The sequence below is a fragment of the Rhinatrema bivittatum genome, chromosome 5, assembly GCF_901001135.1.
Source record: "Rhinatrema bivittatum chromosome 5, aRhiBiv1.1, whole genome shotgun sequence".
Classification (NCBI taxonomy): domain Eukaryota; kingdom Metazoa; phylum Chordata; class Amphibia; order Gymnophiona; family Rhinatrematidae; genus Rhinatrema; species Rhinatrema bivittatum.
In genome coordinates, this window is record NC_042619.1 from 92,161,454 (window position 1) to 92,188,145 (window position 26,692).

The 26,692-nt window shown below is 43.5% G+C and overlaps 1 protein-coding gene across 1 annotated transcript in view; it reads right to left on the reverse strand.

Moving 5' to 3' along the window:
- Positions 1-26,692, reverse strand: part of USP12 (ubiquitin specific peptidase 12) — a 211,656-nt gene that overhangs the window by 64,686 nt on the left and 120,278 nt on the right. The window contains exon 3 of the mRNA XM_029602576.1: positions 8,955-9,168. Within this exon, the coding sequence (XP_029458436.1) occupies positions 8,955-9,168 (214 nt within the window). The remainder of the gene's footprint in view (positions 1-8,954; positions 9,169-26,692) is intronic.

Consider the following 26,692-nt stretch of genomic DNA (forward strand, 5'->3'; position numbering starts at 1 on the left):
CGACTGGCTTAACACAGCACTACGCGTCCATGTTCCACAGAGAAACCTGAGATCTGCTAATAAGGCTCTTCTAACCATCCCCTCTGTCAAATCAGCACATCTCACGCAAGTAAGGGAAAGAGCACTGCCACTGGCTGGTCCCGTACTATGGAACATCATGCAACCTGAAATAAGACTGCAGAGAAATTTGAAAATTTTCAAAACCAATCTGAAAACCTGGCTTTTTAAACAAGCTTTTTATAAAAATAAAGAGAAGGAGAAAAACAGATGATGAATAAAGATGCACTAAGTTAGAAGCTGTTATTTTTAACCTACCAATGCACAGTAATGGTAAAACCAAACCACCTAAATGTTCCCAACAAACCAGCTTAACATACACACTTAGTTTATAATTATGAATTGTTACCGTACAATGATGGCACATAACCAATTTGTAATCTATACCACCCATATGTTTCATTGTTGTGCCCTTATGTAAACCGTTGTGATGGTTATCTAACTTAACGACAGTATAGAAAAGTTTTTAAATAAAATAAATAAAAATAAACATGTGGCAAAGTTCTCCTCATTTCTGCTCATATTTCTGCAAAGTCTTGTAAGAGCATTTTATAGAGTACAGGCTTACTAGCCAGAGTATATGGGGTAAGATATACTTACATGAACTTCACAATCTGGCTAAACAAATAAGAGTGGGGATAGCTTGCTTATCATGGCGGTACTACCCTAAACCAATTAAGCCTGATGCATCACTTTGAATACATAAACAGCGTTGCTCTCTGCTTCTAGGGCAGGGGGAAATGTGGAAAAGAGGATTTGCATTCAGACAACAACCAAAAAGGACTGAACTTCATAATATGGGTAAACAAATAAGCGTGGGGGTAGCTTGCTTATTACGGCGGTTACTACCCTAAACCAATTAAGCCTAATACATCACTTTGAAAGCATATACAGTGTTTCTCTCTGCTTTAACGGTACGGGGAAATGAAAAAAAAAGGATTTACATTCAGACAACATCCAACAAAGCATCGATCTGTGCAGTCTGGGCAAACAAGCATTGGGGTAACTTGCTGGATGCGGAGATTGCTACCCTTAACCAAAAGCCTTCTGTTCACCTTTGATGCAACTCCAACACTGCTCTCTGCATCAATGAAAGGGGATGGCAGGAAATGTAAATCAAACAGTTACCAACAAGGTTGATGAAACAGATAAGTATGGGAAAATAAGTGTGGAAGCTTGCTGGGCAGACTAGATGGGCCGATTGGTCTTTTTCTGCCATCATTTTCTATGTTTCTATATATTGCTTCTCATTAAGAGAAACTAATCCTACTCCATATTTTGATCAGGGCACACAAATTCAAAAGAGCTCCAAAATTGGGTGTCCCATGTAGAATATTAACCACAGGTCAATTAAGCCAGTTGAACTGGATGCAAATTATTTTATTCAAATGAAACATATAGAAGGCAATAATTAAACTGCCTATATTGGTGTAAATACCGTGAGTACAGTTTATTTGCAGGATTTTTACCAATCAGAGCAAAATGACTTGCACAGCTTTGCTTTGATTATTGCTACAAGTACCAAGTAAACAACCATGGTATTTGTCTGCATTTTGTATGGATAAAAAATATGAAGCTGAGTTGCTTACTTGTAAGAAGTATTCTCCAAAGACAGCAGAATATCAGTCCTCACACATGGGTGACATCATCTGATGGAGCCCAGCATGGAAAACTGATGTCAAAGTTTCTAGAATGCATTATGTCAAAGTTTTGAGCAAGCATTATACCACACATCCTTGCAGGGAACCCTCAGTCTTATAACATAGAATTGAGAATTAAAATAATAAAATAAAATAAGAATAAAACCCACAAACTGGAAAACCAACTCTGTGGGGTGGCAGGCAGTTTCATGAGGACTGACATCCTGCTGTCCTTGGAGAACACCTGCTACAGGTAAGCAACTCTGCTTTTTCCAAGGACAAGCAGGGTGGCAGTCCTCATAATGGATGAATCCCTAGCTAAAAGTGCCCCCCCCCCCAAACAAAACAAATGACCAACAAAACAAGTACCAAACAGGCACAACAAGAAAAACAATATTTTGTTGGTAACAGGAGGGTGGCAGCCTGAACAAAAATAACAGGCCCTAGGAGGGAACAGAGTTGGGGTCTACTCCTTAAACAAGTTTCAAAGGACAGATTGGCCAAACCTGCTATCATATCAGGCATTGCTATCCAGACAGTGATAAGATGTGAATGAGTAAATGGAACTCCACGTCGCAGTTCTGCATATCTCCTCCATAAGGACTGCTTGCAAGTGGACCACCAATGTTGCATGGCTTGAACACAGCAGGCCCCCACAATGCAATCCTGCCTGGGTATACAGAAGGAGATGCAGTCTGCTAGCCAACTGGAAATCATGTGGTTGGCAACAGTTATCCCCAACCTGTTCTGATCAAAAGAAAGAAAAAGTTGGGTGGCCTGTCTATGGGCTTCTGTCTGCTGCAGATAGAAGGCTAAGGGTCTTTTGCAGTCCAAACTTTGCAGGTGTCAATGGGACTTAGGAAAAAATGTTGGCAGGACGATGAACTGGTTAAGACGGAAGTCCAACACCACTTTAGGAAAAACCACCCTAACGTGGAAAAACTTAGTATCAAGGTGGATAAGTCACTAAGGCCTGAAGCTCACTGACCCTGCGTGCTGAACTGACCACCACAAAAAAATATGATCTTCAAGGTCAGGTACTTCACGTCACAAGAACTCAGTGGCTCAAAGGGAGCTGTCATCAGCTAAAGTAGAACTACATTGAGATTCCAAGAAACAGCGGGAGGCTTTAGGGGAGACTTCAGTTGAAGAAGACCTTGCATGAACCGTACAGCTATAGGCTGTACAGAGATGGGCTTACCCTCTTTACTGTGCTGATATGCGTCAATCACCTTCAGGAGAACCCTGAGTTGATCTTCAGACCATCTTCCGAAAGGTGTAGAAGGTAGACTAGCAGTTTTTGTGGAGAACAGGAGAAAGGACCTAGGGCTTTTTGTTCACACCACACAGAAAACCACTCCTCTTCAGTGCATAGGGTTTTCTAGTGGAAGGCTTTCTGGAAGCTACAAGGACCCAAGACACATCCTCCAAGAGATTGAGTGGTTGTAGAATCAATCTCTCAACATCCAGGCTGTGAGCAACAGGGCCTGGAGGTTGGGATGCCTCAACCTGCTCCAATCCTGGGTGATGAGATCTGAGGAATACCCCAGTCTGACTGGTTCCTGATGGACAACTCCGGAAGGAGTGAAAACCAAACCTGCCTTGTCCAATGAGGGGCTACAAGAATCATAGTCCCTTTTTTTCTCATGAAGCATCAACAAAGTCTTCACCTCCAGCATAGCTGGAGGAAATATTTACAGGAGATCAGCACCCCAATAGTGGATGAAAACATCTGAGGCTGGTCTGCCGTGTGCCTGTACAATGAGCAGAGCTGAAGAACCTTCCTTTTTCAAGGCATAATGAACAAATCCACCTCCGGGCTTCCCCACAGGTGGAAGATTCGATTCGCCATGCCTTGATCCAGAGACCAATCTGAAGGAGTGACTCAGTCCATCCACAATCTCATTCTCCATTCTGGCCAGATACATGGCTCTAAGCACCATCCCATGGGAGAGGGCTATGACTATATCTGGACTGCTTCCTGGCACAGTACGTACTATCCTGTGCCTCTCTGCTTGTTGACATACCACATTGCCACTTGGTGGTTGGTCTGTATCAGCACAATTTTGTTGGACAGTTGATCTCTGAAAGCCCACAGAGCATACCTGATCGCCTGGAGCTGCACGATATTGATTTGACACAGTCATTCAAAGGCAGACCATAGACTCTGGGTATGGAGCCCATCAACATAAGCCCCTCCCCCCCCCCCCCCTAGCCCAGGATGGATGTATCCGTCATTAGCACAATTTGGACCAGAGAATTTTGGAAGGACATCCCCCATTCCAGACTGGAATTTACCCACCACCAGGACAAGGAGTCCCAGAGGGATGGGGTGATATGGATGCAGACCTGTAGATTCTGCATGGCTTGTTGCCACTAGGACCTTAGGGTCCACTGGGCTCTTTGCATGTGCAAACATGCCAAGGGAATAACATGTACTGAGGCGGACATATGGCCCAACAGTCTTAACACGTGCCATCTTAAACCTGCTGGCTAACTTGAATCACTGCCTGATGGCTATCAGATTGATGGCCCATTGCCGGGGCAGGAAGGCCTTGGCCTGATCCATGTCTAGAAGGTCTCCAATGAAGATCAATTTTAATGACAGGCTGAGATGTGATTTGGGATAGCTGATGACAAACCCTAGTGACTCTAGCACATGGATGATCGAGTGCATGGACTCCACAGCCCCTGCCCAAAAGCTGCTCTTGACCAGCCAATTGTTCAGATAGGGGAAAACATGACCTCCCAGCCTGTGAAGGTATGCCGCCAACACACCTAAGCATTTGTGAAGACATGTGGGGTTGATGCTAGCCCAAACGGCAGAACATAGTACTGGAAGTGCTATATTCTCACCTCAAATCAGAGATACTTCCAGTGACTGGGCAAGATCTCAATGTGAGTGTACACATCCTTTAGATCGAGGGAGCATAGTCAGTCCCATTTTTGCAAAGAAGAGGATCAAGGTACTTAGGGAAACCATCTTGAACTTCTCTTTTTTTAGAAACCTGTTCCCCGCACTCAAGTCTAGGATGGAACAGAGTCCTTCTGTTTTCTTGGGAGTCAGGAAGTACCAGGAATAAAATCCTCATCCTCTTTGTCCTGTCGGAATAGGCTCAACCTCTCTGGCCATTAAGAGAACATAAGAACATGCCCTACTGGGTCAGACCAAGGGTCCATCAAGCCCAGCATCCTGTTTCCAACAGTGGCCAATCCAGGCTATAAGTATCTGGCAAGTACCCAAAAACTAAGATTATTCCATGCTACTGATGCTAGTAATAGCAGTGGCTATTTTCTAAGTCAACTTGATTAATAGCAGGTAATGGACTTCTCCTCCAAGAACTTATCCAAACCTTTTTTAAACCCAGCTACACTAACTGCATTAATCACATCCCCTGGCAACAAATTCCAGAGTTTAATTGGGCATTGAGTGAAAAAGAACTTTCTCCGATTAGTTTTAAAAGTGCTACATGCTAATTTCATGGAGTGCCCCCTAGTCCTTCTATTATCCAAAAGAGTAAATAACCGATTCACATTTACCCATTCTAGACCTCTCATGATTTTAAACACCTCTATCATATCCCCCTCTCAGCCGTCTTTTCTCCAAGCTGAACAGTCCTAATCTCTTTAGTCTTTCCTCATAGGGGAGCTGTTCCATCCCCTTTATCATTTTGGTCGCCCTTCTCTATTGCAACTATATCTTTTTTGAGATGCAGCAACCAGAACTGCTTCATGAGAAGTACATCCTGATATGCTTTTTGAGATGCCGCGACTAGAATTGCTTCATGAGATGTACCTCCTGATATGCACTTGGGGGGCAATTTGGTGGGGTACTTAATAGATTTAATTTGTACCCTCTATGAACAATGGCCAGAACCTACTAGTCTGAGGTTACACTGGGCCACTGGTATGCATAGAATCACAGCCTCCCCCGACTAGAGTTTCCATCGTCCAGGGTATGGCAGACATGGCTATGCTCCCTGCAATCCAGTCAGAATCCCAACCCTGGAGTTGACTGTGGTGCTGTCTGGAGCTTTGGGGCCCTCTGTTGCCTGGGACGACTACAAGGGGCCTACCGCTGCTGACGGGGATGAGGAGGCAGAGGATAGTATCTCCTTGGGTGGAAGAAAGGCTTCCTCTGACCAGACCTTAAGGACCTCCTAGCAGAGGATGGGTTCTGAGTTCCAGAAGAGAGGTGCTGGAGTATCGCATGGTGGTCCTTTATTTGGGCCACCTTGTCCTTCACTTTATCTCCGAAAAGATTTTCTCCAGTGCATAGCACATGAGCAAGTCACTCCTGCACTTCCTGACAGAGATCCGAAACACACAGCCATAAGAGTCTATTGGCGCCTATCCCTGCTGCAGAGATGCTCAATGCCATTTCAAAAACATCATAGGTGAACTGGACTCCATGTTTTTCACATATCAGACCCTTATAAACCAGTAACTGGAGGGTGTCCTGCTGCTGTTGAGGCAGCTGCTTGGCCACCTCTTGTACCTGCTTCAGGATGTCCTACATATACTTGCCCATGTAGAGCTGGTAGGCTGCCATGCAGACAATGAGCATAGTACCCTGAAGCACTTTCTTCCCAAGAGCATCTATGGCCCTCTGATCTTTCCCTGGGGGCACCGAGCAATGAGTCAGAGTATGCTTAGCTTTCTTGAGAGCAGATTAGACCACCACCGATTGGTGGGGCAGCTGACGTTTATCAAATCCTAGAACCTTCTGGATAGGATAAATCATATTTGCCTTCCTGTTAATGGGAGGAACTGAAAGGGGGTGTTCCGACATCATCAACAGTATCTCCATAAGGATTTTGTGCACTGAGACTGTTACAATCTCCTTGGGAAGCTCCATGAACTGAAGGATATCTAGCATCTTATGCTGAGTATCCACCTCAGTCTGCAACTGATATGGGATGGCCTCCACCATCACCCTGATAAACTCTGCGAATGTGAGGTCTTCTGAAGGAGACGTCCTTCTGTTGGTGGGAGGAGATGGCTCTGAGGGAGACCATCCGACACATCAGAATCTTCCCCTCAGAGGTCATAAGGGCCTTCATCCTCACTGTCATATACAGGGGCTGGGGTCCTGGGTGCTCAACCTCCAGCCAGGGGTATAGGAACCAACTCAACTGGTCTTGGGGGCTTGGACCCCAGTGTCACCCTTTTCACCGGGGAAGCTTCCTCCTTTGAGGAATCATGGACAGACACTGGACAGCTGGGGGTACCACCAATGCCCCACTGAGCATCAATGCAGTCCTGGGTACTTACACCAGCTATTTAGGTAATACACCAATGAGCGCATGCAGGGATTCTAGCAGCGGCTCAAGGAGGGATGATGCTGGCCTCGGTGCCATCCATACCCCAATGCTGAGGCCTTAAACAGCCTTCTCCACTACCATCTGATTGCACCTCTCCAGTTCCTCCTCAAAGAGCACAAATGCCAAGACTGACTGGGACACAGGAGATGTGTGTCCAGATCCTCTTTGGAACTGAGAGGAGTGGTGGCAGGCATCGGGACTGGTGGAGACCACGGCAAATCCTGGGTATCAAAAGAGGACTGACGCTCCTCCCCACAGGAATGCTTTGAGGATATCACAGCAGAAGCTGGTGCATTCCTGCGCCTAGCACGTTGCATTGACGGGAACCAATGCCAATGCTTCTTTGACATCCCTCAATGCTTCCCTGTTACAGAGGACGAAGATGATGAACCAGATATCTTTGACCAGGGGAGGCAGATGATGGCCCATCTCTGGGAACCCTGGCAGCCAACAACACCAACAGAACCAAATGCTTCATCGATATTGATGGCTCGGTGTCTATCGATGAGGTTCTGAAGTCCCCTGATGCTGACACCTTCGATGCTGGTGTGAAGAGTCATTCCATCTTATCGAACTGGATCTTACGTTTCTCGGGGGTCATCTGGGTGCACTTACTGCAACCCTGGATATCGTGGGTTGCAGCAAGTACAACCCAGACAGAGTACATATCTATCATGGGGGGTCCCTGATAGACATCGTCCTCATGCACCAAGGGTACTGCTTAAACCCAGATGCAAACATGTTGTCACGAAACAAAAGGAACACAATAGTGAAATCCATGGCAGTGGCGCTTGATGGCTGGTGGACACAGAATATACTGCTGCTTGGAGATCTCTTCTCCCATTTTGTGGATCCATATTATTTTGTAACTGATTTTCTCTTTCTATTTCCCCCTGATTTTGCATTGTAAACTGGCATGATGTCTCTGAAGAATGTCGGTAAAGAAAAGCCTTAAATAAATAAATCTGCAAAAGAAAACTTACCCAAAAACATTGATAAACCTGGCTATAGATAAGGGAAAAATTGGGAGTGGAACCCCGTGGCAACTGCGTGCTCCTGTGAGAAAATTACGAGAAAAAAGCAACTTCAACAAAGTTTTTAGACAGACCCCAAAATTTCCACAACACACGAGGTCTGCGGAAAAGAAGAGACTGAGGGGACCCCATGTGGATGCGTGGTATAATGTATGCTCAGTGAGGCTCAAAGTTAAAGAAACTTTGACATAGGTTTTCCATGCCGGGCTCCATTGGATGATATTGCCCATGTGTGAGGACTGCCATCCTGCTTTTTCCTCAGAAAGGGAACTAGTCCACGTAAGATTTGAAAATGCAATTTATGCACATTCTCCTCCCCCAACCTAAGCATGCCCTTGGATAGACCTCGTGAGAACATCGTGCATATTTTTGTACACATTAAGATTGGACAATTCTCAAAAAGCTGATTTACGCGGGTAAAAAAAAAAGTGTTTTACCCATGAAAATCAGTTTTCAAAACTGACCTCTCAGTATTTAAGGGGGTCTAAATAATCTGAAAGAAAATATAGCACCGGTGTCTATGTGACAGGCAGTGGATGAGGTAAGCTTATTTTGAAGTCCACAAACCAGCTACTTCTTCCACGTGACCACTGAAACATAATGGCAGTTGAAATCTCACTCTTAAATCTCATAAACAGAAATGTCAGTTATGGACAGACCTGTTTCAATTTCAGTCACATTCAGACTCTACAAATAGAAAAATGCTCAGAGTTTTGCATACCTACCACTAAACAAGAAGAGGAGAAAGACATCACCTACCGGCACTTTTCCAAGCATTTCAGTAAGATGGAGGCATTACTAACCTCCAACACATGAACAAACGTGCCTTTCTCACCAAAGTCGCAAACTTGTATTGCTGACATATATCATCGATGAGAGCAAACAAGGTAAACAATTACCATTCTCCTTCCGCAACCGTGTTATAAACTTCTTTGGGGGTATCACTCCAACCTTCTTCTTCTGGGTGGCTATGCTGTGGAAGAGGTCTGCTAGGCAGGTGAGCAGATTTTCTTTCTTTCTAGGCTGGCTCTTATAGGCTAGAACTTTTTCCCGAAAAGGTCGACAAAAATAAAGTGCTTGAAGGACAGAGTTGCAGTAGCAGGTATTCCCAAACTAGAACATAAAAAGGGAAGAGAGAAAAAAAAAAGAACACAGTTTTACTGGATTAGTGTTTATCATCACATGACATCAAGGTTTTTATTTTCCCTCCTCCCCCAAGGCAGGAGAAAGATAAGAAAGGACTTAATGGGAAGACTTTGTCCAATAATGAAAATAAAGGAACAAAATCAATCTACAAATGACAAACAGAACAGAGATAAAAAGTTGCAGGATCACAAGTGAGAATGTAAAATAGGACAACCATAATACCATCTCTCACTGTTCCCCAACTATGAGGAGCAACAGACTATACTCATCAGTCCACATAAAATAGAAATGGAGCAAAAAACCCCCCAAAAAACTACCAATCCTGAAAATCTAAATAGAAAATACCACAAAACTGAAATGTGATTTTTCTGTCTCAAACTGAAGCATCTCACTGAGGGGCCCATTTAATAAACTGCATTAAAACGGCATGGGAAGGTATGGTCTCTGAACAATTCGAAAAGGTGATTGTTTGACCAATTTTAAAGAATTCCAGCCTTCATATTAATGAACCGCCTAGCTATAGACAGAGCTTGGTTCTTCCTTCCCTTGGGAAGATTCTAGAAAAAAGTTGTGCTGACACAACTGGTAATTTTCTCAGGATTTTGAAGAGCCATTAAGTGTGGGTTCTGCGACAGTCACAGTACAGAGACTTTGCTGATTTCTGTAGCCGATTTTATTTTATGTAAGTTGGATTAAAGGTGTTCTATCATTGCAGTACTGCTAGATGTTTCAGCAGCTTTTGATTCTGTCTCTCATTCTATTTTGTTGCAGAGGCTAGCACAAATAGGAATCGGTGATATAACCAGTCATTGGTTTACTTCCTTTTTTGAACGGGCGGTACCAGCAACTCCGTGTGGGTCAGTGAATCTCTGCCTGGATACCTATAAACTCGGGTGTGCCTCAGAGCTCAACCCTGCTGGCACACTATTTAATATGGCTTGTATTTTAATATGGAATTTGTATTTTATTTAATGTTTTATACATATGTTTTATGTAATTGTTTTGTTTTCTGTATATTTTTTGTAATCCGCTGTGATCTTTTGGAATATGCATAATAAAAGTTTTAAAATATAAATAAAGATCTCTCTCTTTATGACAAATTACCAGATTTGGGAATTGTTTTTGAAGCTTATGCTGATGATATACGACGACTATGGATGATACACTTGTGCAGGTTTCTAGTATTGTACATGAATGAATGAATGAATGAATGTACATCAATGAATGAGGGAGAATGGGCTCTTGATGAACATTGCTAAGACTTATGGATCTCTCATTCTCAACCTACTGTTTCTCTTACACACAGCTTGATACAGTAAAGTGGGGCCGCGGTTACCCCGCTCCTAACCCGCTTTCTACTCACTTTCCGGCCGCATTAGCCCTTCCTGCGATACACTATCTCCTTTAACCCATCCTTACCGCCTCTTTAAATCAACGGGTAACCCCTTCCGCAGGCGGCATGTATATCAGATGTAAACGATCGAATTAGCTATTCCCTCCCATACAGTAACGCGCACCCCGACTATCGCTTTTTTACCCTGCCATTTTGCCCCGCGTTTAACCTGCTAACTTACCACCTACCCTTACCCCTGCGTTAGAGGCAGGGGTAATGGTAGACGGCAAACTTTCCCCCAAAAGGAAACCTCTAAAAACCTAAAATCCCCTCCTCCCCTTGCGACTCGACATTACTTTCTGTTGTTTTCTTACCTTTTGTTGCTTTTCAGCCCCTTCCCTTCTCTGCCGCCCTCCGGAGGGGGCAGCCGGCAGCGAAAGCGGTTCGCAGCAGTCCCCCCCGCGCAGGTCCCGGTTCTCCTGGCTCGGCAACAGCAGTACAACAGCTAGGGCTCCATCTACCCCAATCCTTCCTTCCTTCCTGGCTCGGCCAAATTGTGAAGCGGCTTGCAGCGTCCGTCCCCCCCCCCCCCCGCGCAGGTCCCGGTTCTCCTGGCTCGGCGTGAGGTGAGAGCCCACTGTTCTGTGCCCTCTCCGGCACGAGCGGAGCGAAGCGTTCTTTCGTTGGCCGGAGCACCCGTCGATTTGGGCGCTCCGGCCAATGAAAGCACATAGACGTGCATCACGTGCGCCCGTCTATGTGCTTTCATTGGCCGGAGCGCCCAAATCGACGGGCACACCAGCCAACGAAAGAACGCTTCGCTCCGCTCGTGCCGGAGAGGGCACAGAACAGTGGGCTCTCACCTCACGCCGAGCCAGGAGAACCGGGACCTGCGCGGGGGGGGGGGGGGGGGGGGGGAGAAGAACGCTGCAAGCCACTTCACAATTTGTCCGAGCCAGGAAGGAAGGAAGGATTGGGGTGGATGGAGCCCTAGCTGTTGTACTGCTGTTGCCGAGCCAGGAGAACTGGGACCTGCGCGGGGGGGACCACTGCGAGACGCTTTCGCCGCCGGCTGCCCCCTCCGGAGGGCGGCAGAGAAGGGAAGGGGCTGAAAAGCAACAAAAGGTAAGTTGGCACATGTCGAGCCGCTTTGGGAGGAGGGGATTTTCGGTTTTTAGGTTTTCCTGGGTTAAAGTTGGGATCCACTTCCTGGTGCCTGTCATTTCAAATGTCATTTGAAATGACAGATACCAGCGCACCCAGGATACTGTATAGGCGCTGTATTAAGCGCCTATACAGTAAAATGGGTTGCGCGGGCCTAACGCTTCACCTAACGCTTTGCATACGCGGCTTGCATTTGCAAGCAATTTAAATAGAGTATCGAGCGGTATGTGATCAGAACAGTGCGTGGGGCAAACGAGGGTGCGCCCGGCACTGCCGCACTCTTTCTAACGCAGCCTTACTGTATCGACCCGACAGTTGTTCAAAGGCTTGGTGGTTCTCTTTTCTGTTAGGGACTTTGGAGGTTCAATTTTACTTTTCAAACACAGCTGAAAGTAGCAGTTAAAGCTGTTTGTTTGTTTTTTTAATCTGAGGAAATTACAGCAACTTAAGTATGTCTTGGATAAATGTGACTTTAGGTCAGTTATTCAGGCCTTTGTTTTGACTACTCTGCATTATTGCAATGCTTTATATATGGACCAGCTTTGCAGCTGTTAAATTTTATTTATTTATTTTATTTATTTTCTTTTATATACCGACATTCGATCGAAATATCACATCGGTTTACAGGAAACTGAGAAATAGGGGGGAGGTCCGCCCTATTTTACATTATAACATGGTAAAAATATACACAATAACATGGTAAACATTCTGTTATGTCTTAAGTAACAAGAGTGATTAAACATTTGAAGAGAAGAAGGCGGTATAAATAGTTTAACATAAATAGTATATATATACAGGTTTCAGGAATGCTATAGAAGGTGGGCAATGGGAAGGGTAGGAGTTGGGGGGGAGTAAGGTCAGGGGGGCAGGGGTGATGCTACAGCTCATTTGGTCTCTGGATGTCCGCTTAGACAGCACATTTCTCCAGGGTTAAAAGCCCTTCTCTGGCTCCCCATTGAGCAAAGGATAACATTTAAGATCCCTTTTTCAGCATTTCATATGCTGCACAATGACTTCCTGCTTATTTGAAAGATCTGGTATTACCCAAAATGTCCCCTGCAATCAGCAGGTTTGCAATTGCTGACAGTTTATTGTGTAAAGGCTGTTTGACTGCAAGAGACTCGCCTCGAACATTTTGACGTCTAAGCATGCTTTGTGGAATAGCCTTCCATCAGTTAGGTCAAATACAGGATTATACCGTAAATCTTTTAGAGAGTTATTAGTATCTTTTTTGTTTCGGGAGGCTTTTATAGTTTTATAATATAACTCTACACAATTGTATTTCCATGGCATTGCTGTATTTATGAATACTTTGTACATAGTGATATTCTATATATATTTGTAAATTTTGCTCATAAGTTTTGTTTGATTAGTTCCCTCCTTTTTTTCCCCCCTCCTCATTTGTTCATATGTTAATTCGTTATATCTGTTCGATGTAAACCGCCATCCCAGGCGCCTGTTTCAGTTACACTGTAAACCGATGTGATATCCCGGATGAACGTCGGTATATAAAAATTTTAAATAAATAAATAAAAATAAATAAATAAATAAATAATCATGAGAATGTTTTAGACTTTAGTATTTGACAGAATTTTGTTTGTATGTTATTTTATTGTTCTTTTTTGTAATCCGACTAGCATGGAATTACTGGTAATAGATGGAATATAAATTATTGCAAATAAATAAATAATAAATGTTAATACACCATTTTAATACAAGTTAGGTTCCATGAGATGTGGCAAGAGTGTATTAGAATTTAACTCAGTGGTATTCACTCCCAGCCCTCAAGGACTGCCAGCAGGTCAGATTTTTAAGATATCCCTAATGAATATACACAAGATAGATTTTTATTTAAGGGAAGCAGTGTGCATGCACATCCATCATGTATATTCATTAGGAATATCCTGACAACCTGACCTGTTGGCAGTCCTCGAGGGCTGGGACGGAATACCACTGAGTTAAATTCTAATACAGTTTAATAAATCCTGCATTCTCTACTCCTGGTGGAATGCTGCACCAAAAAATTATAAATTCTGCGCCCATATTTTCTAAATTCTGCAAAGTTCTACAGATTTGTCAAAACATAATGGGGTAGGATTTTCAAAAAATACGCACGAGCACACATGGACGCGCAATTTTATGACATGCGCGCACATATTGTAAAATTTCAGGTCGGCGCACACAAGGGGGGTATAATTTAGCAAATTTGCGCAGCGACACATCGGGGCCTTCCCCAGTTTCCTCCCAGTCTGCTCCAATTAAGGAGCGGACTGGGAGGGAACTTCCCAACCCCCTACCCTAACCTCCCTTCCCCTATCCTAGCACCCCCCCTCATTTTTTTAACTCACCTTTTGCTCCTGCAAAGGAGCAGGAGCAAGTTGCGCGCACTGGCTCCCTGCCGGCGTGCGATCCCCCCGGCACAGCAGTAAATGGCCTCTGTACTGGGCGTTCCTAGGCCCTTCCCCTGGATCGCCCCCTTTTAAGGCCCCGGCACGTACACGTGTCCCGGGGTTTACGCGCATGGCTGGGCCCGTTTGAAAATTGGCCCGGTGCACGTAAGGCTCGGGATTTACACGCGCCAGGGTTTTAAAATCTACCCCAATATTTTTTGCAAATTATCATTCTGTATTTCAGTGCAATCCAGTATTTCCATTTTTCTCACTTAGCAAGGGTCTGTAGCACCCTAGGCAGACCAATATAGCACAGTCCCCCACTCAACCCGCCCCGAGTTGAAAGTGCCCCTCTTACAGTGGTATTATATAGAGTCATGTTCTCCTTTGTACAGTGTTCTCTCGCTATCCTTCTCCATCCCTCCCCCCACCCTAGATACATCCCAGGTATGGTCTTCAGGCAGGCTCGTGGAGCTAGGCTGTACTGCCTCCTATGAGCCCGATCCATGCTGCCTTCCACAAGTTCCAGGGATCATGTTCTTCCTCTTCTGGCAAGGCTTGCAGAGCAAATATTAATTATTGTCACCATCCTGCCTGCGATAGCACTCATGCAAGGTGAAGAGGGGAATCTGCGGGAAGAGGGAATTCTACACAAATTCTGCATTCCGCAGTAGCACAGAATTCCCCCAGGACTAATTCCCTTGGCTTGTATCAAGCAGAAGGCATCCGTGGCAGTAAAGTGTTTATATTGCCAGCACCCTTGGCACATGATTCTTTAAAGGCTAACTAGCCCAGAGTTCCAATGCACACAGACACAAAAATTCACCACCCTCTCGGAGTAATCCATTCAACAGAAAATACTCTGGCAGCTCATTGCATTCCACTCCTTTCCATCCAAATTGCATAAGAAAAAAAAAAAAGACTCCCTTATGTGTGCTCTGTGAGGCAAACAGGAGCTTTGAACAAGCTAATGCCATTTTCAACTTTGGAGCTGACAGGATAGAAAAAAATTGAGTATCACTCTTGACCGATGGACCTGCCCTCAGGTAAGGGGGGCGGGGGGTCAAGGAAGCCTGGGAGATTTTTAGAAGTCAGTGGAGGGCAGGTTCTGAATGCAAGGGGTAGGGCTACTAGAGTATTCTCTGTTGGATGGAGGGAGACCTTTAGTTGGGGGGGGGGGGGAGGGGCAGATATTTTGTGCCAGGGGAATCTGAACTCTGAGCTACTTGCCCCTTTAAGTATCATAGCCTCTGTTGCTCTCAGGGTCGAAATTAACTGCACTTTCTGAGGTGTAGCTAATGTTCAGAGGTTTACTGTGATCTATATTACGCTTTTTTGATAAGCAATGCAGCTCAATATTTTCCTTGTGTGTTACCAAATTTTGTGTTTTTGGCAAATCTTGCATGAGTGTTATTGATGAGTGGTTTGAATGCACAATATGTGCCAAATTCTGCATTAACAGAGCTCAGTCAATAGGCCCCCCCTATATTAAGCGACGTGGAATAAAAAAATAAAAATAAAAAAAATTATCAACTAATCAACTGCCAACAGAGATTTCAGCAGGTTAAAGCCTTTCTTAAGGTGGCAGGAATTTGTATTTCTCTAACAAAGAGAAAAATGTAATAATTGGAGATAATTAACATTTCAAAACTTCATAAAATCAGCTCTGATAAACTCCTGCATCCATGCGAGATGAAATGAAACAAATATGCAAGCAATTTTCTCTCCATATACTCTGTTCATGTTTCTGGAGGAGAGAGTTTGCCTATTTCCTTCCAAGTCTTTTAAATGCCTAACAGATATTTCAACCTAATTAGTTCACACCTTGGTTTGATGCATCACCTAATTCTGTTAATTAGCAAAAGTCTACTTTTAATTTATTTATAAGCACATCATCTGCCTTGTGGCATTTATAATGTGGATTTTCATGTTTTCTTCCTCTGGTTCCAGTTTATGAGGGTAGGGCAATGTTGCAAGGTTTCATCTCACAACTGAAGAAGGGTGAGAGTGAATAATATTAGGATTTCCTTGTCATATATACAGAGAGAAATACAGCTGTATCTATTTCATTCCTTATCCAGGGCAGTTTTTGTGTCATCTTTCTTATTAGTACTTCCACCACCCTTGAGCACAAGGACGTACAAGATGTTACACTTAAGTTCACCCTCAGCATTACTCCTTTCCCACGGGCTAACCACAGCCCTGTTCAGATTTTTATCAGAACGTCCTGAATGATCAGCACTGGAGCCAGCTATCCACACAGCAGAAGCAAAGCTGTATTACATTTCAGTTTTAAGTACTGACTCAGCATGCCTACTTTTCTGCTCCATGATGTGAGATACCGGTGTCTGATCCAAAACATTTCTCTGCACTTTCAAGTACATAATTTGATGACTACTAAAACAATACCTAAAAAGGTGAAACCTACCACTCACATCATGAGATTTCAGCCTTCTCATCTAATGTGACTCACGCACTAAGTGACTGGCATAAGCGCACTCAAATGGCAGGGGGTGTGATTAGACAGAAGCAAGAGAGAAACTGCAGTGGTAAAGAAGCACATCCCAGGCACCTCACACACTAGAGTAGGAGTTCTCAGACCACACCTATCCATCAATAAATAAAAAAAATCAGGCTTCTCTGAGGCCCTTGCTGAGAGCCCCTGTACTAAACTATGCTCCATAAACCGGAGCCCTCATCCTCAGAGGCGGTTTAAAGCTGCTTTTCGCTCTGCTAAACCAGTCTCTTCTCTTGCTCAGTGTGTGGTTTCTCTCCCGGTCCACCAGAGAGGCGTCACCAAAGCGAGACAGTTACCAACAACAATGATCCAGGGGACAACAGAAGCTCTACCAGAAACGGAGACTGGCTTGAATTAGGTGATGATCAACAGAGTAGCAAAATGGAGAACATCCGTGGCTGAGGAGGGAAGAGTTCATTTAGGCACCACCAAAATTGTTTTAAAAATTGAGACCTCCTCATAAAAAAGCATGCATGCATGTGTGTGTGCGTATGCTTGTGTATGTACATGTGAATCAATCAATATGCGTGCATGTATGTGTATGCACATGTGTGTGTATAAATTTAAAAATTCATACTAACAAAATTTTCTCCTTGCTTTTTTTTTTTTTATCACATGGCATGTCTCCTCATTTCACTCTCCCAAATCCCGAAAAGGCAAAAACTGCTCATCTTTTTTACATAATCAGGTTCCGTTTGTTAGTAAATTCCTCGCATATAACCGTGATGGTGCTTTCACAGTAGCTTTAGACTACTTTAAAAAGTTGGCAAACGGAGCTCTTTGAGAGAAAAGATGAAAATGATCAGTACCAAAAAAAAAGAATTCTCCTCCTCAGCAGGCACCGGAAAGGAGAGAAACGGGTGCTTGCTTTATTCTCTCCATCGCTGGGCCCTCACCCTGGAACTCCTTACCCACCAACCTCTGCCTTGAAACATGCACCTCCAACTTCAGAGCTAACTTAAAGACCTGGCTCTTCAAACCGCTGCCTCCAGCTCTCCCCTGTCTTCATGCGCTCCAAGCCAGTTTTAACTGAACCTGTGTACATAGTTTGGTTATACTTATACACTCACATTATATATATATATATATATATATTCATATATGTTTTGCTTTACAATGTTTTATTTTTTAAGGGCTCTTATTGTTATGGGATCGTATGGGTGTTCCCAAGCAGCCCTAATTCTTGATCTCTCTCTTTTCCTTGCTAGTTCTTTGTTCCTATGTAATCCCTCCCATCCTCCTGTTCATTGTAATTTCCATACTTTAGTTCTGCTGCAAACAGATATGATGTCCCCACTAATATCGGTAGAGAAAAGTTTACAAATAAATAAATAAATACTGTGCTGGTTTATGGGAATTTGGAGCGACCCTAATGGAGTACAGCCAAGATGTGATTGCTAAGCTGGACAGCACTTTATAAAGTACGCCTCTTTTTACATTGCAAACTTTATGGCGATGCTCCTCAAAATTATCCAGTATCCCAAAATTGGAAAAAGGAATGTCATGCTACCCCTCCAAGATTAAAAAAAACCAAGAGAAAACCAATAAAGTATTTTGGCAGAGCTGACGACTTTGTAAAGTTAATGTTTAAGGATGCAGGCTTTCAGGATCCCTGTGACTGAGACACTCAAATACCTTCAAAGTAAAAATCATGCACAAGGCAGCAAGAGAGTTCTGGAACAGAGGAGCATGATGATATAAGGCTCCAAGGGCTAATAACCAAAAAAATAAAAGACTTCACAAAAAAAAAAGCTGATGGATAACGCAACATCCTTCCTCAAATGAGGGGGTAACAAAAACGGTAAAGAAAGTCAGTAAAGCAGGGGATAGGCACAGACTATTCTTAGATGCGGGGACGTGAAGGTAAAGCCAGAGGTCTGCTGGGCTCTCTTGGAGTGGGAAAGAAAAGAAAGCCTCACCATTTGTACCTGCTGTCACATTCTCTGTCTCTATGTAAACTGCCTGACACCACTGGAGGAGGACATGATCAAGTAGTCCCAAAAGTTTACATCTTTAAAAACCCCATTAACCAGGAGATGAATATCCTTTTGCTTCTAGAGGGCAATAGTGAAGTGCTCTCATGCATCTCTATATTGGGTCTTTTTTGTTGTTGTTGTTGCAAGGTGATTATTGTGTTATTTGTTAAGTTTGTATGTTGGGGATATATTAGTAAAAGTGATGGAAAATGTATTACTATTGCTGCCTTATATGTATTGTTAGAATTATACCAACAAAAATTGGTTAATTATAAAACCCCCTAACCTTACAAACAATCATGTATGCTCAACCTGTCTATTGGTTTACGTTCAGCAATATCTTGCCATGCCATACAATGACTGAGTTTCACTAGATTAGAAAATAGGTTATTTGCTAGAAAAATGTAGTGATTTAATTACAATTAGTCACAAAAAGATGGTTGCCAAGCCCAGAACTTTCTGTGATTGCACATAAAAAGCTAAAATATCCACCAGATCACTGCTTATTTATTTTAATTTTTTAATGGGGAGGATGCAGGCGAGCTGCCACGAGCAGCTGGGTCCTCAGCAACATTCTGCAACTCTGCATGACCACCAGATTTTGAGGTAAACAAACATTGACGTATGCCATCTACCACACTTCAGTACCATTATCTAACAGTAAAATGTTTTATAAATACTCCTGTATCAACACAGAACACCTAAACTGGATTTCACTGAGAGAGGCTGGCAAGAAAGAAAATTACCCAGATAACTTTGGAACACAGCCATTACGTATTTCACGATATATATTTGGTAAAAGTTACCAAAGCAAGATTTAGTAGCAAGCCACATCGATTACTGTAATGGGCTTCTTGTGGTGTTACCAGAGAAGGTTTTTCAAACCCTGCAGTCAATACAAAATGCAGCTGCTAGGGTTATAAGTAGTAAGAGTAGATATGATCATAATAACCTCAGTATTAAGGGAGCTTCACTGGCTCCTCGTTAGCCAACGATCACAGTTTAAAACGATGGTACTTGTTCATAAGTTACATTATTTGGAGAATAAGTGTATGACTGTAACTAAGTTACAGCAATACGAGTCAAAGAGATCCTTGAGTTTTGAAGGAATGAGTTTGTTGGCCTTACCCCCAAGTCAGGAATATTGATCACAAGTAATTAGGAAAAGGGCCTTTTTTTTTTTTTTAAGCAACTTTTAGATGGAATAAGTTACCAGTGGTTTTAAGAAGGTGATATACAAAATTTTAGAAAACAATTGAAAACTTTATTATGTCAAGATGCTTTTAATGTTTGATTATTGGCTATTGTATCAATCTGTTATGAGTGTATGACTCTGTAACCCACCCTCAGCTATTGTATAGGAAGAGGTGGGATAGAAGTGTTATAAATAAATACATACATTAAGATTTTGCCAGGAAGCTTCCTTATACATTCTCTCTCTTAGAAAGGTGCAATCTTCAAAGGCTAGGGCCCTGTTTCTCAGTGGGAGGTCCTCAAACATAGAACAATCTACCGATAAACATGGAGCTCAATGTTCAGCACCATTTGTCTGGCTAAATTCGAGGTTAAATGGCACCATCTGAATATCCGGCTGTGCTCAGCATTTATCCGCTAACGTTTTATCTGGCTTTTTATCTTTGGGGTAGAGTCTGTCGTCTACTAGTAGAAAGCTGTCAGAGCGTTCTCTTTGCTCACTTTGAAATTTAGATTTTAGAGTACCTGCACTAAATCTGGTTTGCAACTATAAAAATGGAGGACATTTATAGATTATTCTACATTTCCAGAAGCAGAGAGCTGAGCTCACGAAACGTTGCACCGGAGTTAATTTCATCGCCAGCTGGCAAAGTGGATGCATTCAAGCTAACAGCGATCCTCTGTATGACTCATTTATTTGTCATCTGTAACAACCAGTATCTATCTTCCGAAGTGCTCTCAGATAAGAGCCAATATGTCCTTAGGGGTAGATTTTCAAAAGGTTACGTGCATAACTTATGCGTGTAACCCCGAAAACCTGCCTCCGCGTGCGACGAGTCTCTTTTGCATAGGCTCGGCAGCGCGTGCAAGCCCCGGGAAGCGCTTATGTCCCGGGGCGGGACCTAGACCTCCGGCACAGCGGCTGTGCTGGGGGATGGCGCACCCAGTGCGCACATGATACGCCTGACAGAGGCAGGTGTAAAAGGTTTAACAAGGTGGGGGGGAGGATTTAGGTAGGGCTGGGGGGTGGGTTAGATAGGGGAAGGGAAGGAAAGTTGGGGGAGCGCCTTGGAGGGAACGGGGGAAAGCCATCGGGCCTCCCCTAGGGCTCGGTGCGCAAGGTGCACAAGTGTGCACCCCCTTGCACGCGCCGACCCTGGATTTTATAACATACACGCGGCAGCGCACGCATGTTATAAAATCGGGTGTACATTTGCGCGCGCCGGGTAGCGCGGACAAATGTACCTCACGCACGCTTCTCTTAAAATCTACCCCTTAATATATAATACTTCCAGTGGCATTTTATCTGCATATTAAAAAAAAAATAAAAATTCACATGAGCTCGTTTATTTGAATGACCTATGATTACACTGCTCACTCCGTTTTGAGCATCAGTCATTCAAACTGGTCTAGAGGAAGTGTATAAAGAGGAGGCAGCAAAACACTGCACGGAGCGGCAGTAGCCACAGAGGCATTCACGGAGCGGGATGCCAGTGGCCAGTGGTTGGTGTTCCACCTTCACGGAGCGGAAGGATGGAGGCCTGCCATCTCCAAATTTAAAAACAAACAAACAAACAAACAAAAAAACAGGGGTGGACAAGAGTAAGTAAAATTAACGAAGAGTTCATAAGCTATAGGTATTACTAATTATTAGGCTTATTCAATATTTGTTGATAGATAATGTGGCTTTCAATGCATACTTCACTTTCAATACATATCCAACATAGCTCTCTGCTTCAACAGCAGGGGAGAAGAAAAACTAATACTTCACGCATATCCAGCATAGCTCTCTGCTTCAACAGGCAGGGGAGAAGAAAGACAACCAATAAGGGCTGAATAACACAGTCTGGGTAAACAAATAAGTATGGGTGTAGCTTGCTTATTGCGGTGGTTACTACCCCTAACTAATCAAGCTTGATATTTCACTTGGATGCAGCTCCATCACTGCTCTCTGCATTAATGGTGGGGGTGAAAGGGAAATAGAACCAAAGGTTACTAAGAGCCAAGAGAAACAGATAAGTATGAGAAAAAAAGAAGTGTGAAGCTTGCTGGGCAGACTGGATGGGCCGATTGGTCTTCTTCTGCCGTCATTTCTATGTAAACAATTGATACAGTCCTGTGCACTATTATGTTGTTAATTTATGCATATATGTAAAATTTTTTTAAACTTAGCTACCAGCAACCATCCATTTTTCAAGCTTTCTTTATCACTTTTCAATCAATCTTCTCCTTCTGGCTTGGCTGCTCTACTGCAGAGCTTAGCATCAACCACAGAAACAAACTTTACCTTCCAATCTCTCTGCAACACTGCTCACGAAGCTACTGTATAGGCCCCACCCCCACTCTGCTCATCACCTTCCCTGCTTCACAATAGACTATTTCTCACCAAGCTCTAACTTCTATCCCTGAACCAGTATTTAAGGAAAAAAAAAAAGGTATAATATACTACAACAACAAAAAAAGAATTAATAAGATCGCAAGAAACAGAATAAACAGGCAATTTGTTATTTTGAGGAATATGGCTTCTGCTGCTATTTATTTATTTTGTTATTTTTATATACCGACATTCGAACTGAGATATCACATTGGTTTACATTCAGATACTGTAGGAATTTCCCTATCCCCAGAGGGCTATTCTATGGGAGAACATCTGGAATATGGAATATCATCTAAAGGGAACAGAGAACTGTCTTTACCATCTTTCAAATCATTTAATCTAATACTAAACACATTTACAAAAATTCATTGGTTTCAAATGTTGACTCTGATGTCCTTTTGCAACAAGGCCTCTGGCTGCATCTCTCTCAGCTCAGGGATTTCCTGATTGCATTTACGCAGCTCACTGCTGTGCAAATAGTTTTACAGCTGGCCTGGTGGCTCAGTGGCACTGCCGTGAGGCAGGTTCCAGGTTCGATCCCCACATCGGCTGGGGCTGGAGCTGCTACAGAGGCAGGGGGGAGGCGGGAGTGATGGGGACATCTGTGGCTGGACTCGGAGCCCATGATTGCAGGGTTCCAAGAAGGTCCCTGGCTCGGGAACTGTCAATTCAATCAGCAGACATGTCAAAAGGGATATAAAACAAGGGGAAAACATGTTCTTTCCTCCAAATCAACTAGAAAAAATTTTTTTCCAGGTCGACATGCTACAGTTGGGTCTAGGAAGTGCTGTCTCATGAAGGGTTTTGTTTGAGTAGGCTATTTGACAGGAATGTTTATTTTCTTTCTTTTTGCTGATTATTCTCACCACTGTTGTGGTCCAATGAATGGTGAGATTTTGTAATGATTTGCTAATTACTGTCAAGTGGGGTAGTTCTTGTTTATTTTGCCATGTGTTTCTTACAGCAAGTTTTCACTTGTATTAATTATTTGGAAATGAATAAAAAATAAAATAAAATCTAGAAACGGGGGGGGGGGGGGGGGGAGGGGGGGGCCATCTCTGGTTTTAATCGAACTGGAAGTAGAAAGGAGCAGGCAGAAACTGAAGTGTCAGGTTTTACTCGCAAGTGATATTAAATATTACAGGTAGGGCACTACCAATTTTACAGTCATGAAAAACATGACATGGATCATGCCCTCGAGGCTGCAGGATGAAATGTGTGCCGACTGGATTTCATGGTGAGCGGGCCCAGGCACTGGGAGGCCAATGGGCAATGCGTGTATCTCGCAGGCACCCTCCCCCGCCTTCAACTCCAGCTCTCCAGACCTGACTGGATTCTATGGTGCGGTTTCCTGACCCCTGGCCAGAGCTGAGCACATTTTCTCAGAACTCAAGGGAAAAATGCTCTGCTCTGTTCACGTGCATGTGCGACGTAAAAAAGAGGTCTTCACGATGGGATCCCCCCCCTTATTTCTGCTACTGCTTCACTCTCCCTCCCGCCAGTAGACAGATATGCACAAGAAACCATTTGTTAGTACATGCGTTTTGCTGGCACCAGTCATGTGTTGGAAGCTATAGGTACTCCCACTGGGTGGTGAAGGGATCCCCTCTTCTGCATCCAGGACCAGAGGTAGTGGAATAAAATGACAGATGTGGAGAGAGATGTGCACGTGCCTGGGGATGGTGGGGGGTGCTGAGGTGGAATCTGAGTGCTATCTGTGAAACTGAGGATTTAAATATCTGACAATGAAAATCACGCACTTTATAATGTGGTTATAGTTTCCCAGCCCATTGTATTTTCTCCAATATGTAACTGTAGGCAATACCTTTTTATTGGGCTAATATATTTTGCAATGACTTAAAGAAAGGACACTATCACAAATGTATTAAAACTGTCCAATAAAAAGGTATCACCTGCAATTTGTTGGTTGACTTTTAATCTTATTATATTTGTTTTTACAATGTTCACCTCTTTGAATTATTATAAGAAAGGTGGTTAAACAAAATTAAACTAAACCTTTATCTTTCATATTCAAGTAGACTAACAAAGCACAGCAATAGTTTTTGTTCACTTAAGATGAAATGTGTGCACATTTTATTACAGTCATGCATTTGGTTTTCAAAGCCTCTTCTCAACACCATCCATCAGCTGTTAATGCTATATTCAGACTTTAGACATACTGCGAGCAATTTTGTCCAGGTCTAGGATGACATTCAGCACAGCAGGTCCAACATTAACTTATTTTGATATATCATATCTCTCAGAATGCTAAATGCTCCGCTGCCGATTAGCATTATTTTAAAATGCTGAATGTACTTGTTAGACATAACTTCTTCAGCAATGCACTGTCTTGCATGCGAGGGAAATGTGTAGTGAGAGATCAGAATTCCCGTTCAATCAGCATGTTAGCTTCCCATGCTGGACTAGCCACAGGGTGTCTGCTGCCATGTTCATTCCAGTGTTATGGACTTGGAAGAATGGACCCTGGGACTGCTGATATTCAGGGCCAAGGTGTGGTACAGAATCGTGAGCCAGAGACATGGTTAAGCAGGCAAGGTCGAGGCAGGCTGAGTCCATTCAGAAGCAGAAGACAACCAAGGATCAGGGCAGGCAGCAGATAGAAGCAAGGTCAAGAACCAGGCCGGGTCTCGATTGAAAGTCAGAATCAGGAACAGCCAGACGCAGAGGAACAAAGAATCAGGACCTGTTGCTCAGGCAGTGCTGATGTCATCAGTCCGCGTTACAGGAAGTCCTGGGTGCTGGCCTTACAAAGCTGCTGAGTTGCTATGGGCCCTTACAGCAGTAGGATGCAGCAGAGGAGCAGGATGCCAGAAGCCAGGCTGGGAGACCCAGCAGGTCGCAGGACACAACACTGGGCCAGGGACCATGAGGGACAGGACGCAGACGCGGTGCAGCACCTCATGGTCAGCAGCATGTTACATCCTGAGAGGCCTAGCAAGGGCTTTCTGATCTCTTGGGGAGGAGACATGCTTAGTTTACTGGTTTTACCTCTGGACACACGGTACTCTAAAGCTAGATAAGGAAGGAAGTGAAAATCATGCCAATGCAGGAAATTTCTAGTGCTTTTCAACTTTGACCCTACTGAAAATGACCTCACCCATATCCGATCATGGTCATTCTCAACAGGGTTAAGTGCCAGGATCATGTTCCATTTCCTTCCTCTTCCGTCCCCCCCCGTCCCCCCCCAAGTTTGGACCTGATCCCTCGTCTTTTAAGGAACGTATTTTTCCCCAAGATAGGCAGATTGAATCACAGCTACAGTAATTTCAGCCCTAGTTGAACTGCACTAAAAACAGACTTGTAAAACAAAAACTGCAAAAGTAGAGATGATCACTTTATTAGAATAATGACTCTTTTAGCAAGCAAGCTTTCAGGACTATGGAGGTACAGTCTTCTAATAGAATCCCACTATTAGCCAAACAGCTGCAATACCCTGGCAGACAATTGAAGCTGACTGCACCTTTCTGCGAAAAATTAAACTTTTTTTTTTTTTTTTTGCAAATTAATTTAAAATGCAGTTTTGTTATTTAACTGCATTATGCAATAGTGATAGCTTCTACATCTGAATGCTCTACCACTAGATAGCAGTCCCAGCCTTGGTGTTCATGTCCCTGCATTCAACTTTCAGCGCAGGCCAATTTCTAGGGGCAGAGCCAGCAGATGCCACAGGATCTCACATACTATTACTACTTAAACATTTCTATAGCGCTATATACGCATGCAGTGCTGTACAAACACATATTTATTTATTTATCTAACATTTTTCTATACCGACCTTCATGGTAATAACCATATCAGATCGGTTTACATAGAACGGGGTAAGAACTTTAACAATAAACAATCTGAGACAGTCCCTGCTCTACAGAGCTTACAATCTAATCCAGACAAACATACAGGGCAAAAGAGAACAGGGGAGTTTCATACAGCACGACAATAGTTAAAATGAGTTGCGTAATGAGGCTGAAGGCTTAAGATTTAAAAGCAGCCTCAAAAAGGAGGATTTTTAGATGGGACTTAAACAAGGTGAGAGGGAGCATTACGCACCAGCTCAGGAAGTCTATTCCAAGCACATGATACAGCCAGGTGGAAAGCACGGAATCTGGACTTGGCAGTAGAGGAGGGCATAGATAGGAGCGACTTGTCTGAAGAGCGGAGTGCACGAGGGGGCGTGTAGTACAGAAAACATTTGACTTTGCGTCAGCTGGTTAGGAGGGGGAAATTTAAAAATAAATGAATTTAACATGCAGGAATATTACAAATATGAAGGGAAAAGATAACCCAGAAAGGTAGCAATTTTATTGTATTTTTTTTTTTATTCACCTCCAAAGGAATCATTTAGAAGTAGCAGTACTACCAAGCACATTGCTATATTAAGTATTTCTGGGGAGAATTTCAACACTTCCCAGAACTCTACTGCACTAAAGAGTTGCAAATGGACCCTGAAGGAATGGTACTCGAGTATGTACGGACAAGCCAAAGTGCAGGCAATACAGCAGAGGTCTCAAAATGCCAAGCCAA